Raw genomic sequence first — 15,823 nt, 5'->3', positions numbered from 1 at the left:
CATTACCTTTTTGCTGCCGAGTTTGCCTTCCTTTAAACACAGTGAATGGACTGAACTCGAAAACAAAATCAGAAGTCAACTCCCGAAAAAGTAAATTTAAGCCTGAACAAATTTGATGACTTTTCCTGATAGAAAACGGAAAAAACCATCTTACATATTAAAGAGTCTGAACTTCGTTCACAAGATTCATGAACTCAAGGAAGCATACAAAACTAATTTTTTTTGAAAAACTTCTAAGACTGACAATTTAAATAAAACAGTATATAGTCTTAACGCTTTTTGAATTTCAAGAAAATTTATGGTTGACATTTTTCGATAAAATTTTAACCAAAATTTGATCAAAACTGGATCAAAAGTAAAATCTTTTATTTCGCGGCAAGTTCCTTAAACTGGAAAAAAACGGAAAAAAGGAAAAAAACGACATGAATTACAGAAAACTCACTTCGCTCACTAACACTCAAGTATGAGAGATACCAATAATTAGTGTAGTTTTAAGTAAGTGCAAATATCAGGCCTCTGATCCGCATTTTTTTGACATGTTGCACTTAAGCCGGGTTATCAAAACTGCTTACTTCGCCGTATGAACAGTTGGTGCATGAAGTTAGCCAATTATTATGATTTTCTATATCTTGGAACTAAGTTTAGTTTTAGAAATCACAAGTGTGCAGATGGTCTTCAATGAGTAGGCAACATTTAGCTCAAGATTCTCTTGATGCACTAATATATTGCAATTAATCAATCTTAGCTCAAAGTGAAATACGTACAATTTTCTACACCGTTGCGATTCTATGCAAACGCCAGTAACCAGCTCTAAAAAGTGAAATAAAAAGGGAGAAATAAGCCTGGAATTCGTAAAAACCTTGCTTACTGAAGGATTTGGTGTCTAAACTCCTTCCCATTGAGCCACAGACATTTGACTAACGACACAAAGTAGCCAGAAATGAAGCAGAGAACAGATCCTATGAAATTTATAATATTACAGATCGTGATTATAGCAAAAGTCGAGCAAGGTTGGAAAAAATTACTTTGTAGTACACTGCCTGCGTTCAGAAACTCGCATGTGTAAAAACATCATAAGCAGACTTTTAATGCTATAGTTGTTTTGAAGGGGAACTTTTAATTAATTTGACTGACTAAGGCACTTGTGATCAGCTGCGTGGCGATCAACTTAGGGTTTCACTAAGTGTAACAAGCCAACAAAAAACGTGCGAAAAAATTAAAGCAGGGACGAGATTGAACTACGCAAAAGCAAGCAACAAATGAAAGCAGAAAGAAGCTCTTGACTTTCAAGAAAACAGCTCAATGAAAAGCTGAAATAAACAATTCGAACATTTTCTGGATTGTTTTAGGTTTATCATGCTGGTATTTAGTACACATGACTGGCCCGACAAAAGCAAACATCGGCAGCACGGAGATGTCTCCCATGAAACAAAAAAGAGAAAAAACATAGCAGCCAAACCGTTGAAACAGAAGTAATTATCAGAAGAAAACAAAGATAATAACTTTTCTATTTAGTCAATATATTAATTGAATAAATGAATATCGGCAAGAGGCAATTGGAAAGTGGCCAAGACAAAATTGGAAGAGTCAATCAACGCAAGTAAACAGGAAAAAAAACAACCTTTCGAATTTCAAGAAAAAAATAGACGATCTTAGAGCTCTTTGAATTTCTAGAACAATTTACGATTGACATTTTTTGAAACTAATCAAATTTGAGATACTCTATCAAAGGTAAGTTTTTTATATCACTGGGAAATCTGAAAACTAAATTCTATGTTCGAAACTATAGTCCGTGACATAAGTTTGAAAACAACTTTTAAACCATCAAAATTTCACTTCTAAACAGTTCTCAATTTTCAAATTTGCATACAAAAAACTTCATCCAAATTTTTTGAAACAAAAAGCTATGATTCTCGGAAATGTCTGCTATCCGATTTGTTGACCGTTCTCAAGGAAGCATACAAAACTAATTTTTTTTGAAAAACTTGTAAAACTGACAATTCAAAGAAAACAGTATATAGTCTTAACGCTTTTTGAATTTCAAGAAAATTTATGCTTGACATTTTTCGATAAAATTTTAACCAAAATTTGATCAAAACTGGATGAAAAGTTAAATCTTTTATTTCGCGGCAAGTTCCTTAAACTGGAAAAAAGCGGCAAAGTGGAAAAAAACGACATGAATTACAGAAAACTCACTTCGCTCACTAACACTCAAGTATGAGAGATACCAATAATTAGTGTAGTTTTAAGTAAGTGCAAATATCAGGCCTATGATCCGCATTTTTTTGACATGTTGCACTTAAGCCGGGTTATCAAAACTGCTTACTTCGCCGTATGAACAGTTGGTGCATGAAGTTAGCCAATTATTATGATTTTCTATATCTTGGAACTAAGTTTAGTTTTAGAAATCACAAGTTTGCAGATGGTCTTCAATGAGTAGGCAACATTTAGCTCAAGATTCTCTTGATGCACTTATATATTGCAATTAATCAACCTTAGCTCAAAGTGAAATACGTACAATTTTCTACACCGTTGCGATTCTATGCAAACGCCAGTAACCAGCTCTAAAAAGTGAAATAAAAAGGGAGAAATAAGCCTGGAATTCGTAAAAATCTTGCTTGCTGAAGGATTTGGTGTCTAAACTCCTTCCCATTGAGCCACAGACATTTGACTAACGACACAAAGTAGCCAGAAATAAAGCAGAGAACAGATCCTATGAAATTTATAATACTACAGATCGTGATTATAGCAAAAGTCGAGCAAGGTTGGAAAAAATTACTTTGTAGTACACTGCCTGCGTTCAGAAGCTCGCATGTGTAAAAACATCATAAGCAGACTTTTAATGCTATAGTTGTTTTGAAGGGGGACTTTTAATTAATTTGACTGACCAAGGCACTTGTGATCAGCTGCGTGGCGATCAACTTAGGGTTTCACTAAGTGTAAGAAGCCAACAAAAAACGTGCGAAAAAAATTAAAGCAGGGACGAGATTGAACTACGCAAAAGCAAGCAACAAATGAAAGCAGAAAGAAGCTCTTGACTTTCAAGAAAACAGCTCAATGAATAGCTGAAATAAACAGTTCGAACATTTTCTGGATAGATATCACAAGATTCGAATTAAGGACCTCCCGGTCAAAAGTCGTCGGACTTTTCCACTAAGGCTGAGCTGCTGATGTTAAGTTACTTTTCACGCATGCCTTGATAGTAAAAAGTATGTAACAGTGAATGCCCTTTAATTACGCGAATATATAGCTAAATTTTTTGCTAAACAGAAACTATGAGTAGACGCGTAAACTGAACTTGATCACAGGAGGTTGTAACAGGGTTAGAAAAGAATAGTTCTCATGACAGAAGCGTTGCTAAATAAACTCGAGTTAGAAAACAAAACGAAATCAATGCTCTGAACAGCCCCAAAAGTTCGAAAATGCACTATAGAGCAAGATGAGCTTTTTCCACCCGAAAGTATACACCCAGGGACGGATCTAAGAATTTCTTGAGGAATTTTCGAAATCATGATCAAGGAATTTTCGAAAATTTTTTTAGGTCGACCAAAATGATTTTCTGAGCTCTAAAAAGGCGGTTTTTGGAAAACTTGAAACAAAAAATCGCGTTTTTTCGGCGCGCGCTCCCCCCTTAAAATTAGAATATTTTGGCCCCAAAGGCGCCTTTAGAAAAATTTGACAAAAATGGATATCTCAAAATAGTTCAATGGGTCGGCAGTGGGTCGAATCCCTGAGAAGTGATCCCTCTCCCCAGTCTAAATCCGCTGGGGTACACACCTCAAAAATGTTCACAGGTCATCGAATGATGTATCATATTAAAGCTCTTTCAGTCGTAGTTCATATTTATTCATTCCATATCTGATTTCTCGATTTTAGTCAAAATTAGCGAACGCTGAAGCTGATTTCCATTTTTAGTTGCTACGAAAACAATAGATGAAAAATTCCAAAAAAAAACAATTAAAATTGATATATGTTTTTCATTCACAGCAACTGATTACACTTGTTTTAATTTGATATTACAAGAACAAGCTAGATCATCGTGCCGCTGATTCAACGCTACATGCTTTGATGGGCAGCAATCGTCTCAAAATGAAAACCTAATCACTTTTCATTTCGAGTACTTTTTGTTGCTCACTACATTAGCATTTCGAATACTAGCGAACTTCTAATCATTTGGAATACATTCAAATCAAATTCTCGTTTCTTTTAACTACAAATTGGAAAGTTCTGCTTCGAAAACGTTTAATTTTTCTTGTTAATACTTGGAAGCACGTTTGAACTTTGCGTAACTCAGGATTTAAAAAAAACATCACACTTGGCCTGTAGCAGCCAGATCCTTCGCAGGGTGCAATGCCAGACACAGAATATCATCCGAGTGGCCATTGTAGAACCTCTGCACATTCGTCTTTCTATCTAGCACTATTCCTAATGCAGCTACATGGTACACCACTTCGCCCGATGACATTAGAAACACGTTGTTGCGACAGTCATACCCACGGTACCTGAAGAAATAGTCTTAGAAAGTGAGCAGACATTTCCTCTAACACGCTTTCGTCAGCGAGGGAGAGAGATTTGTTACTAGGTACAAAATCCGCATAGGATTAACCGTTGTATTAGTTCTTTGTAGGGGTGGCAATTCTTTACTAGATATCATAAGGGGGAAATAGTTAAAGAGATCCCGCTTTTGCACATCCAACACGTATATGCTGCTTCATTAATTTCCAATAATGAAATCTGATTTTCTGCTATTAAGCATGTCAAATCATTTAATTATCTTACCCAAAAACATGATCCAGCACCAGACCAGTGCAAGGAGCCTGCTTCAGCTTAGCTACATTCTCTCCATTTCTCAATCCTCCGCCTTTCTGGGTTACCAAATTTGCACTCTTAAAAGTATCTTGAGTTGATTCTTTATTCACGAATCGATCATAATTTTGTTCGGCTTCTCGCTCTATGTCCGAGTCCAACTCGCCGACATTCGACAACTCCGAGTCGCTTCCCTCACTGTCTGACCATCCTGCACCACCATTGACTAAGGATTCGCTTTCTTGGACCTGTAATCATTAAGCATTGAAAATCAAAGAGTGACAATTGTTCAACAAAGGGGCAAAGCGGAGCTTCGCAGCACTTGCGATACAATATAAACATTTTAATTACTACCTGAAACGAACTAAGGTTTTATTTGAATTTTCAAGATATTGAGGATGTCAGCCTGCACGCGAAGGTGAAAGTAACTCCGGTAACTACACGTGCTCCGAGCGGATTTTAAAAATTTACAAGAAAAGTTGTATACGGGGAACACAAGGTCTAGTTCCCGATAAAAAGTCATTCGCATATGAAAGTATTACTCAAACTCATTGACTTAGTTTTACTCAGAGAAAATCAGGTTCCAAATAAAACTCGTATTATTTATTACAATTCTATTTTTTGCAGAATCATAACGTTCGAGCATAGACAACAGATAGTTGGAAAAGATTCAATGAACGCAAGGAAACAAAAGAAAACTTATCTGTTTTTTGAAAAAAACTTCACTTTTCAAATTCAAATAAAAATATAGGGTCTTGAAGCTCTTTGAATTTATAAGGCAATTTATGTTTGACTTTTATGAAAATTTTCAACCAATTTGAGAAAACTATCAATAGATAATTTTTTTATTCCGCTGGGAAATCAGCAAATTAAAATGCACTTTCGAAACTAGAAGCCGATCACGTGTGTCGTGATTTTTACACTTTTGCTGTTTGGGAGTTAAAAAGTTCAATGATGAATAAGTGACGGAAAAAAATCGAAAAAAGACAAGAGTTTTTTCATCATTTTTTTCTTTTTATCTCCCCACGCGGTATTAAATTAAGAATGGTGTAATTAGCTTCTCATATTGTTTTTAACGAAGGCGAAGCTTTGCTTTGCAAAAACACGACAAAAAGCAGCTCTATAAAGCGCAATAATAAAAATAAGAAATAAGCATCGAATTAGAAAAAATTTCGACGACCTCTGAGATACGAACTTGCGACCTAGAGATTAATAAACTCACACACTACCCACTCAGCCACGGAAGCTTAAAAGGGATCAAATACTAGCCACAAATTAACCAGAGAACAGATGCGTTGCAATTTCCAATGCTACATTAAAATCTCCAAACAAGTGAACACTTTTATTTACCAGTTAGGTTAGAAAAAAAAGAAGGTTCGTAATAACAGACTAAGCTGATCGCAAGTGTAAATAAGACTTAGTTGCTGGTCATTGAGTGTATTAATAGCTTACGCTTGTTTCAAAAACGCAATATATCGCGCGTTAATTATCCAAAAAGGGTCAAACTAGCAATGCTGATTCAAACTCCCGCGAAGTTACGAAAAACGATCACAAGTGAAATATCGTTTGAAATTTGAGCTTCAGACACCAATATCTTCCAGATGGCATAAAAAACTCTGTCAGAAATTGTTAATTAAAAAGTCGCAAATTGACTAACGAAAAGCCAGTTCAAGCATAATTATTCCGCTCTTCGAAAATCGGAACAAAAAACTCAAGGCTGAATTATTAATCCAACAAATATTTTTAGCGATTACTCAAATTACTAAAGTGAGCATTGCAATATCACCTGTTCAGTTTCATTTTCCTCCTCATTTCCAATCAAAAAGCGCCACTGGAACACCGCGTGATCAGCACCTCCCACAGTAATCACTCTTTTCCTGTCACTCGTGAAACGAACATTAGTCACATGCGCCGAATGTCCCGTGTACTTTTTAAACTTGGCCCCTTTTTTGAACGTCGGAAACTTGAACAACTTGACTAAACCGAAGTCGTCTCCAGTTACACAAACACCTTGTTCGAAGTTGACATCTATTGCGTTGACATCGTTGGTATCAGTGTATTTAGCCCAAATTCCAGCCACTTCTTGACCCAACACGCCAGTCCAAGTATGCCATACTATTTTGTCAATTTCGTCCTTGCTTGTTAATCTTTTTCCGCCTGACAACAATTAATTATAGTCAGAAGTGTCCGTTATGATAAATGACTAAAATACAAAAACCTCCTGATTTTAACTATCATATCATCTCCTGCTCTGGGAGAAAAAAAAACGATTCCTGACCTATCAAGTTCCTTTAATATTTTTTTTCGGTAAAAAACGCGAACCCGTTTATGGAAACAAATAATTGATTTATGATAAATTGTTAGCAGTATAAATCCAAAGTTAACCAGTCATGTTTATTCATCCAATCAATCTTTTGTCATGAAATAACCAAGTTTGAGAGATCGCCATTTGACAAATGACAACCATTTCTGGGGGAATTTCAAATCAAAATTTTCCGGAAGTTTAAAGACTACAAAATAATAAAACTTTGAAGTCTTTTCTTATGCTGTAGCGAAACAAAAAGAAAGGGATTCCCGATCATTTGAGCCCAAGACATTTATTACCCAATATTTTCACCACAACGCCGTTATATTAAAAAAGAGGATGGTGACTAGAACTAACTGGGCATTTTGTAGACTAGTCTCTCTGCAGCTCCACTGTTAGTCTGCAAATGTTTCCCATCTTGCGACCATTCAATGTGAGTGATAAAACTGGAGTTACCAGAGCACTGTCCAACTTTCTTCCAGCTGAAAAAGAAAAAACTGTTATTCAAAATGATCCACATTTGTTCATACGGCAAATTGCATGCAAAAAGTATTGTTAAAACCTGTTCACACGCAGGCATGTTTTACTGCAGTTTAGAATTTAAACCTAATTTTGAAGTCGCTTTCATAAATATAATTTTGGAGCAAATCAAATGCCGTCGGAACCAAAAGAGAGACTTCAACCTGACTTTCAAACAGGTATGTAAAGATCGAAGGAATCCTCAGCTTTAATTAGCCATATATGGCTTTAAATTAAAAACACGCAAATTGTTGCCATTCGATACAAAGAGAAACAAAATACACACAAAAAAGAGACAGTCAACACATGAAGACAATCAGAAACTGAAATACAAGCTTTTTTTCACGTGCCTCTACTTCAGTGTTTGAGTTTTCATAAAAAGTAGGTTTGAGGGAGTGTCGAGTTGGCCCAGCAGTAGTCACATCCAGGATCGACTGTGAGTCGAACCCAGGTTGTTTAGTGAAAGTGAGAAATGCTTCAGGCTCATGTCAGAAACCACTGCGCCACGGCTCCCTCGATTTACTAATAATTGCAGTTTGTTTTATTTGGAGTCTGTGGAGACAATGTTACTATTGCTGTTTTGATTGCTTTGAACTATTTATACTATTACGTCATTGAATTCAATCGCTTCAATGGTAAAACAAGAGCTCCAATGAGAAATATGTGCATCTCTACTGTGCATTACCTTCAGTGTAATTTGACTACAAATAAGACTGCAAGTATTAGTAAATCGAGGGAGCCGTGGCGCAGTGGTTTCTGACATGAGCCTGAAGCATTTCTCACTTTCACAACACAAACCAGAGTTCGACTCCAACAATTGGCCGAGCCTTGGTGTGATTACTACTGGGCCAACTCGACACTCCCTCAAACCAGCTTTTTAAAATTAATTATTCTTTTTTGGATTCAAATAAAATTCAACCCCTTTGGATTCAAAGAAAATTCAACCCCTCGTAGGCATGGATAAAAAGACTATATACATCGGAGAGTATACTTTTTTTAGACTCAAATGTATAATTCAACATTGTGGATTACTTACTTAGCAAAAAATCTAGTTTTTCTCACTCAAAACTTAGCTAACTACAACATTTATTTTATTTGATAAATTATTAAAATTAATCTATTAAAACCTTCAATAATTTTTTAAAAATCAAAATCAAATGCAGACATATACAATCAACGTTTTTGGAGTCTACTTAACAATCTCCCCCCCCCCCCGATAGTATTTACAAAAGAATCTCTATCCTTATAAAAAAAGTACAGTAAATTACCACTAGAGCTTTGTATTGAGAATTCGAATTTTTCTTAAAAGGGGGAGATTGTTAAGTAGATCCCATTTTTGTTATGTCACAATATAAATTAGGTTAAGAGGGTAGCTTGGAAAAAATGGAAAGAAAAGAATTCAAGAGGTCGTCTTACTTGTGCAGACAGTCAAAAATATCCACGTAGTTGTCATTACTTCCAACTGCCAAATGCGACCCATCAGGCGAGAACTTCAATTCATGGATCACTTCGCTTCTAATCTGATCATTATGGATCTCGGATAAGTCTTTCGTTTTGAGCACAGAGAAAGATCCGTTTATGAAACCCACTGCGAGAAAGGCGGCATCGGCTGAGTAGGCAATTGAACGCGCTTTGTGTTCAAGGATTTTCTTCGAAAACACACCTCTTTCTAAAAAAGCAACCACATTGCCAGAAATTAAAGGGCCAAAGCCAGATTAAATTCTTTTCTCTCTGATTAAATTGATCTTCTTCATATTAGCAGACAACTAATACACATTTTTTGTGACCGAAATTGAACTTAATTCGCTCATTTCTTTGAAACCGTACGTTCATCGGGTAATAAACGTTAATTGTTGAAGTTTTAATGCGGTAAAAATATATAATTAAGAGAAACCTTTCACCTGTTATGCTCCACTGTTGAATACTACAGTCATCTGAACAGGTCGTGAAATAATTTGCCTTGGTGGTGTGAGTAGCCAAAGCCCACAACTCCCCTTCTGAGTGACCTTGAACCAGAAGACTGACCTTATCGGTCGAACGAGAACTTAGTTCAAACACTTCTGAATTTTGGGTTCCCACCAGGATTCGATCGTCCTTCCAAGATACACTTTTCACACACAGACCTAAAAACGAAACGATTGCATCAATTGCACTTTTCCAATCGTCAGCCCTCATTGAAATAATCAAAAATTTGAGCAGGTAAAACTCAGAGTTAATCAGTTATGAATAAACATTCATACATATATTCAACAGACAATTAAATATAACAAACAGACAGTTGGGAAAGAGTCAATAAACGCAAAGAAATCTAAGAACAACTGAATTATTTTTGAAAAACTTCAACACACTTTTCGATAAAACTAACAATTTGAAAAAACTGGATCAAAGCATAAATTTTTATTCTGCTGGGAAATCTTAAAATAAACACCAATTTCAGAACTAGAAGGCGTTCACGTTTTTTCGCGCCATTTCCACGTTCGTATTTGGAGAGTACAATTTACCTAACTTTCAGCAAATGACAATTTAATTAACTCAAACTGTGCATATATACCTAGGTGCACGCATAAATGCATTAATGTATGAATGCACATCTGTAGTTATAAGAAAATTTTATACTTTTTTCTCAAAACAAACACCCAACAAAACCACCAAGACCTATATAAGTCTCACTGCGTTCATCGACATTTAAAAATTGTTAATAAACAAGGATAAAAAGACTGACTTTTCTCCAGAAATCATTTTTCCAGCTCATTTTCGCTGTTTAGAAATTAGAAAATTTGATTGATTAACCATGTTTCGATAAAACTTTTAAAAAAAAGAAACGACCTGAATATGTCAAACTTAAACTTTGTACATCTACACTTGCCCAATGAAAAACTTATTGTTCAATGTAATTCTTTAAAATTCTCTTCTAATCGATTTCTTTCAAAATTTTCTTTCACTTTTTTAAGGTTCGTATTTGTTAAAGATGAGTTTTGATTCTAACAATTCAATTTGAGGAAGCTAAACAACTAGTCAAACTTTTTATTCCGCCGAAAAAACTAGAAAATAAAATCTACATATGAAACTAAAAATTCAGTTATTAAGCTTCAAGTCGCGCCGTTAAGATAAAAGGACAATTTATCGTTTTTTTAAGTTAATTTCAAGTCATGCCAAATATTAACGTTTGTTTTCTTCTTTTTTTTCATTTCGACTTTGGTTTCCATTTCTACTTTTGTATCGACAGATCAAATTTCCTTAAAAACCACTTTAAACACATTTTTTAAGCAAAACAAAAGTAGACCACAATTCAAAGTTGGATTACTCCAAACATTTTTCAATTTGCATCGTTTTTTGTTCGTGTGTTATGAGAGGCTCTTAAGAAAAACCTAGATCTTACGAAATTCCATAGTAATATGAAATAAAGCATATTCGATTTCAATATTAAATTAGGCTCATTCGATAGTAATAGTGTATAAAGCATATTCGATATTGATAGTAAATTAGGCATATTCGACAACCGTTTTCTCCGAAAATGGATAGAAAAAGAAAAAATCAAACATCTTTCTAAATTACTTTCAAATCTTGTGCAGAATGGTTTAGTGAATTTTTTTATTGCCAAGAAGGCGCTAAAAAATCCAAAAACAAACTTTATTAGAATAAAAACCCATTGCCCTGCCCTATTATACGCCTGCTCGCTCGCTTGAATCACCCGTGAAAGGTCTGTAATCTTAAGAATAAAAGCTTATTGCCCGATTATAAGCCTGTTGTTTATGGCACATTTGTTTTCCAGTTTGTTTTAGCTTTAAATTGTTTTAAAAGCTAAAACACTGGCAATCAAAGTACCTCCCTCCCGCTTTCAATGAACGGAACAAAAGTAACCATTTGTTGTTAAACCCTTGACAGTTTTACAAGCAGGTATGAAGTTGATAAGTTAATATATTGAGTTGGAAAACTTTTGAAATCGAGTTTTTGTTTTACTGTTGTTTGTAAATAACTTTTTTTGGTTCATTTGATGATTTAGAAATGCAGAAATGTCATTTGATGATTTAGATATAGAAATGTCGAAGCACATGCCATCAAAAAAAGGCACTAACATTTGCTACTTGAATTGAAAAAAAAAATAATCGGACTATTATACTAAGCTCGCTAAAGCTACGCTAGTGCCATTACAATCAATCATTTGAAAATCCCTAGGGACTGTCAGCCCAAGCAAAGTCTAATGCGATTTATCGGCGGATATTCAACAAACCGTCCTATCTACAAACTGCCATATCTTCAAGCCGAAATTAGGTCAGAATAACATAAATTGCATCAGAATTACGCAACAATTGTTTCTTTATTGCTTGACAATATTAATTTTCGGCTTGTTGGATGGGTAATCTTAATTTCGGTTTACTGTTCCTTCGGCTTGTTGGCCTATCACCGATTAATCATTTGCAAACTCCAAGGGACTGTAAGCCCAATACGTGTCTAATGCGACAGACCGGTACTCCCAACATGTAGAGGGATATTCTGTTTTCTTATAATGTTAATTCTAATAAGAGCTTGAAATGTATTTTCATTTTTGGTTGTTTACTCTAAATTTTCTTGTTCTACATGATTTTCTAACAGGTTCGGACTACAGGGCAGCCATTTAAACTCAAATAGATTCGTGGGCTATCCTCTCAGAAATATGAATTGCCTTTATTTTTGTTAAATGTATATTTGTAACTAAATAATGAGAAATGAACCTTAATATTTTTTCTATATTTGAAATTATTAGTATTTTTTATCGTAAACAGTAAAGTTCGAAATTCGCCGCTCGACTTCTAAACTATTTTATTGACGTTTCAGCTTAGTTTGTAAACAATTTTAGAATGTTTGCGACCAGGAGGCTGCAATTATCATCATTCGACATCCAGCTAGATATAAAAAAATTATTGCATGAGTTGAAAAATACTACCTGGGTATCCTTGTTCAGTGTCCATCAGATTGTACTGCTGAATGACATTGAAGTTCAAGTCCAGCAGTCGAACATGGCCATCTTTGCCCCCAGTAACGTATCCATTTACACACGAGCTCATACAGAACACAGCACCCTATCAATATGAAAAGTCCATGAACTGACAATTCGTTGCTGTTCAAAAAGCGACAATTAGGGAAAGCAGTGTAACCGATTAGTGTTTCAAAAAGTATTCATAAAATTTAAATTTTGCGGTGTAAAACAACCCGATTCTCAAGCCTTAGCTGAGTTGATATGGAATGTTTCACAGAAATATTGTTTTTGGAACCTTATAATTTGGATTCCGAAGAGTAATGGCTCTATGCTCGTGGTGGTTTTTATTCAGACCAATTTCGCAAAACTCTTGTTCCCTCAGTAGAACGAGCCCTTGATCTAAATGGGCCCAGCGAGGTGAGCACAGCACGATACTATTGTAACCTGCCACGAGGCTGTTTAAACTGCTCGGAATATACTTCATACGTGGAGAATTATACCGCACTGCAAAATCGTTCCCAATTGAATTGAGACAAGCTAATTGGTCTAATTAATTTCATATACGACTCAAATTTTAACACAAGTTTGACATTATCAGCCTGAAATTTATAGTTTTGCCTATATTTAATTCACCAAAAACAATTCGAGGCCAATTAATGGGCAGTCGGGACATTCAGCGCTTTGCCCTGATACGAGCAGTCTTGTTCGTCTTACCTTATGCAATTGATGAGCTTTCACCAGTTTATTCTCCTCAAACTGATACACCATTCCGTTCAAAGTACCCGCCAACACATTCGCGTATCTGTCGAAGGAGAGCGTCAGAAATGTCTGGAGGGGTGCCACAGTTCCCATCACGCCACTCTTGCCTGCTAGAGTGTTTCCGGATAGAGTCCAGAACTTGATGTGTTTCACTCCACAAGTGACGAGACGGGAGTTATTGGTTGGGTTGAATTTCACCTCTAACACCTGTTTAAACAGAAGAATGAAGTAAATGATAAACAAGTGAAGTTGGTTGCTGTGTCAGTCAGAAGCACAGAATGTTCCGACCACATTAGAGTTGCAAGCAAAAAACAGAACGAATTTTTGAAAATATTTTTGAAAGATTGGGCTGACTTTTCTGAAGGAAATTACCATTCAGCTTCAAATGAGAAATTAAAATACGATTACAATAATAAGTAATTATTCGCACTGGTAGCAGACATTCGCGAATTTCTCTAATCGGGGAAAACCGTAAATTCGGAATAGAAAAATATCTTAATGAAATCAAAATTATGACTAAAACCAATTATCAATTAATGCATGTTTTCGACATTTTATAGTATTTAAAACTTAGACACTAGACAACGACTTAAAAATGTACAGGAAGAGCGTGCAAAATATACACAGAAGCGTAGCTGAGCTTTGCACCATTTGCGATACGAAAATGAATGACTATGATTAAAATCAAACGGAAAAAAAAAACGTTTTTGTCATTAAAAATTGCAACAAAAGCCCGAAATACACGAAAAAACCTGCACCATTGAAAAAATACACGAATCATTCCGAATGATAGAAAGAAGCCGAATATTAAAAAAACGGCTTTTGTGGAATTAAACCGACAAATTTTCAGTATGCGAAAAAAGCAGATCTCGACTGGAATCGAACTCCCGGGCTTTGTCATCAAGCATGGGTGTTACAGCAACTTGCAAGAACGCTGAACCTTCAAAAAAATTGGGCTACGGGAACTAAGCCGACAAAAATAAACAGACTGACCATTGTCAGAAAAAGCGCAAAGAATCAAGAAGTTGTGATTTTCAATTTATAATTACCAAGCGGTAACCAAGCCAAAAATACTTGAAAAAGAAGATGAACTTTTTTTCGTCTTGAAGGATTTCTGATCATTTTCTTTTTCAAGTATTTTTGGCTTTGTTACCGCTTGGTAATTATAAATTGAAAATCACAACTTCTTGATTCTTTGCGCTTTTTCTGACAATGGTCCGTCTGTTTATTTTTGTCGGCTTAGTTTCCGTAGCCCAATTTTTTTGAAGGTTCAGCCTTCTTCCAAGTTGCTGTAACACCCATGCTTGATGACAAAGCCCGGGAGTTCGATTCCAGTCGAGATCTGCTTTTTTTCGCATACTGAAAATTTGTCGGTTTAATTCCACAAAAGCCGTTTTTTTAATATTCGGCTTCTTTCTATCATTCTGAATGATTCGTGTATATTTTCAATGGTACAGGTTTTTTCGTGTATTTTGGGCTTTTGTTGCAATTTTTAATGACAAAAACCTTTTTTTGTCCGTTTGATTTTAATCATAGTCATTCATTTTTGTATCGCAAATGGTGCAAAGCTCAGCTACGCTTCTGTGTATATTTTGCACGCTCTTCCTGTACATTTTTAGCTATAACTTTGTTCACAGGACTCATCTGGATCCCTGCTGGTACATTGGTTCTTAATGAATTGAAGTTGCTTAGTGTATCCTGCACACTCAGCCTGGAGGTAACGAAAACGCCTGGGACTGCAAAGGTCCTGGGTTGAAATCTGACCAGTACCTGTTTTTTTAAAACTGAACTTTTCTGTTTCAAATAAAATTGTCGGCCTAATATTTTTCTGCTTATATTTTGTCGGCTCAATTGCCTCATCTAAGAATCGTTTTTTTATGTAAACAATTTTCATTGTTGCTTTGTATTTTAGAATCTTAAAAATCTGGTTGAATCGAAATTTTATTTTTTCATTGACTTGATCAGAAATCCTTCAAGACGATAAAAAAGTTCAATTCAATGAAAAAATAAAATTTCGATTAAACCAGATTTTCAAGATTCTAAAATACTAAAAGCAACAATGAAAATTGTTTACAGCAAAAAAAAACGATTCTTAGATGAGGCAATTGAGCCGACAAAACATAAGCAGAAAAATATTAGGCCGACAATTTTATTTGAAACAGAAAAGTTCAGTTTTAAAAAAACAGGTACTGGTCAGATTTCAACCCAGGACCTTTGCAGTCCCGGGCGTTTTCGTTACCTCCAGGCTGAGTGTGCAGGATACACTAAGAAACTTCAATTCAATAAGAACCAATGTACCAGCAGGGTTCCAGATGAGTCCTGTGAACAAAGTTATTTTGAGGAAAAAGTCAAGTACCCATTGCTATAACCTTGCTTATCGCAAGGGTAATCAAGCACTTCAATTGTAGCTTAAAGCTACCATATTAGCCATAATTAAATGGTTAAATCAGACCTTTTTCAACCAAATTGATTCGACA

At 35.4% G+C, this 15,823-nt stretch overlaps 1 protein-coding gene across 1 annotated transcript in view; it reads right to left on the bottom strand.

Moving 5' to 3' along the window:
* Nucleotides 1-15,823, bottom strand: part of LOC134847527 (echinoderm microtubule-associated protein-like 6) — a 64,156-nt gene that overhangs the window by 45,873 nt on the left and 2,460 nt on the right. The window contains exons 4-11 of the mRNA XM_063864581.1: nucleotides 13,302-13,553; nucleotides 12,555-12,690; nucleotides 9,532-9,753; nucleotides 9,047-9,299; nucleotides 7,469-7,593; nucleotides 6,593-6,963; nucleotides 4,780-5,054; nucleotides 4,316-4,502 (exon numbers count right to left, since the gene is read on the bottom strand). Coding sequence (XP_063720651.1) covers nucleotides 4,316-4,502; nucleotides 4,780-5,054; nucleotides 6,593-6,963; nucleotides 7,469-7,593; nucleotides 9,047-9,299; nucleotides 9,532-9,753; nucleotides 12,555-12,690; nucleotides 13,302-13,553 — 1,821 coding nt within the window. The remainder of the gene's footprint in view (nucleotides 1-4,315; nucleotides 4,503-4,779; nucleotides 5,055-6,592; nucleotides 6,964-7,468; nucleotides 7,594-9,046; nucleotides 9,300-9,531; nucleotides 9,754-12,554; nucleotides 12,691-13,301; nucleotides 13,554-15,823) is intronic.

This window comes from Symsagittifera roscoffensis, chromosome 6, assembly GCF_963678635.1.
Source record: "Symsagittifera roscoffensis chromosome 6, txSymRosc1.1, whole genome shotgun sequence".
Lineage (NCBI taxonomy): Eukaryota > Metazoa > Xenacoelomorpha > Acoela > Convolutidae > Symsagittifera > Symsagittifera roscoffensis.
Note: the sequence above shows the minus strand (reverse complement) of the source record. Positions and strands in the feature narration are given on the sequence as shown.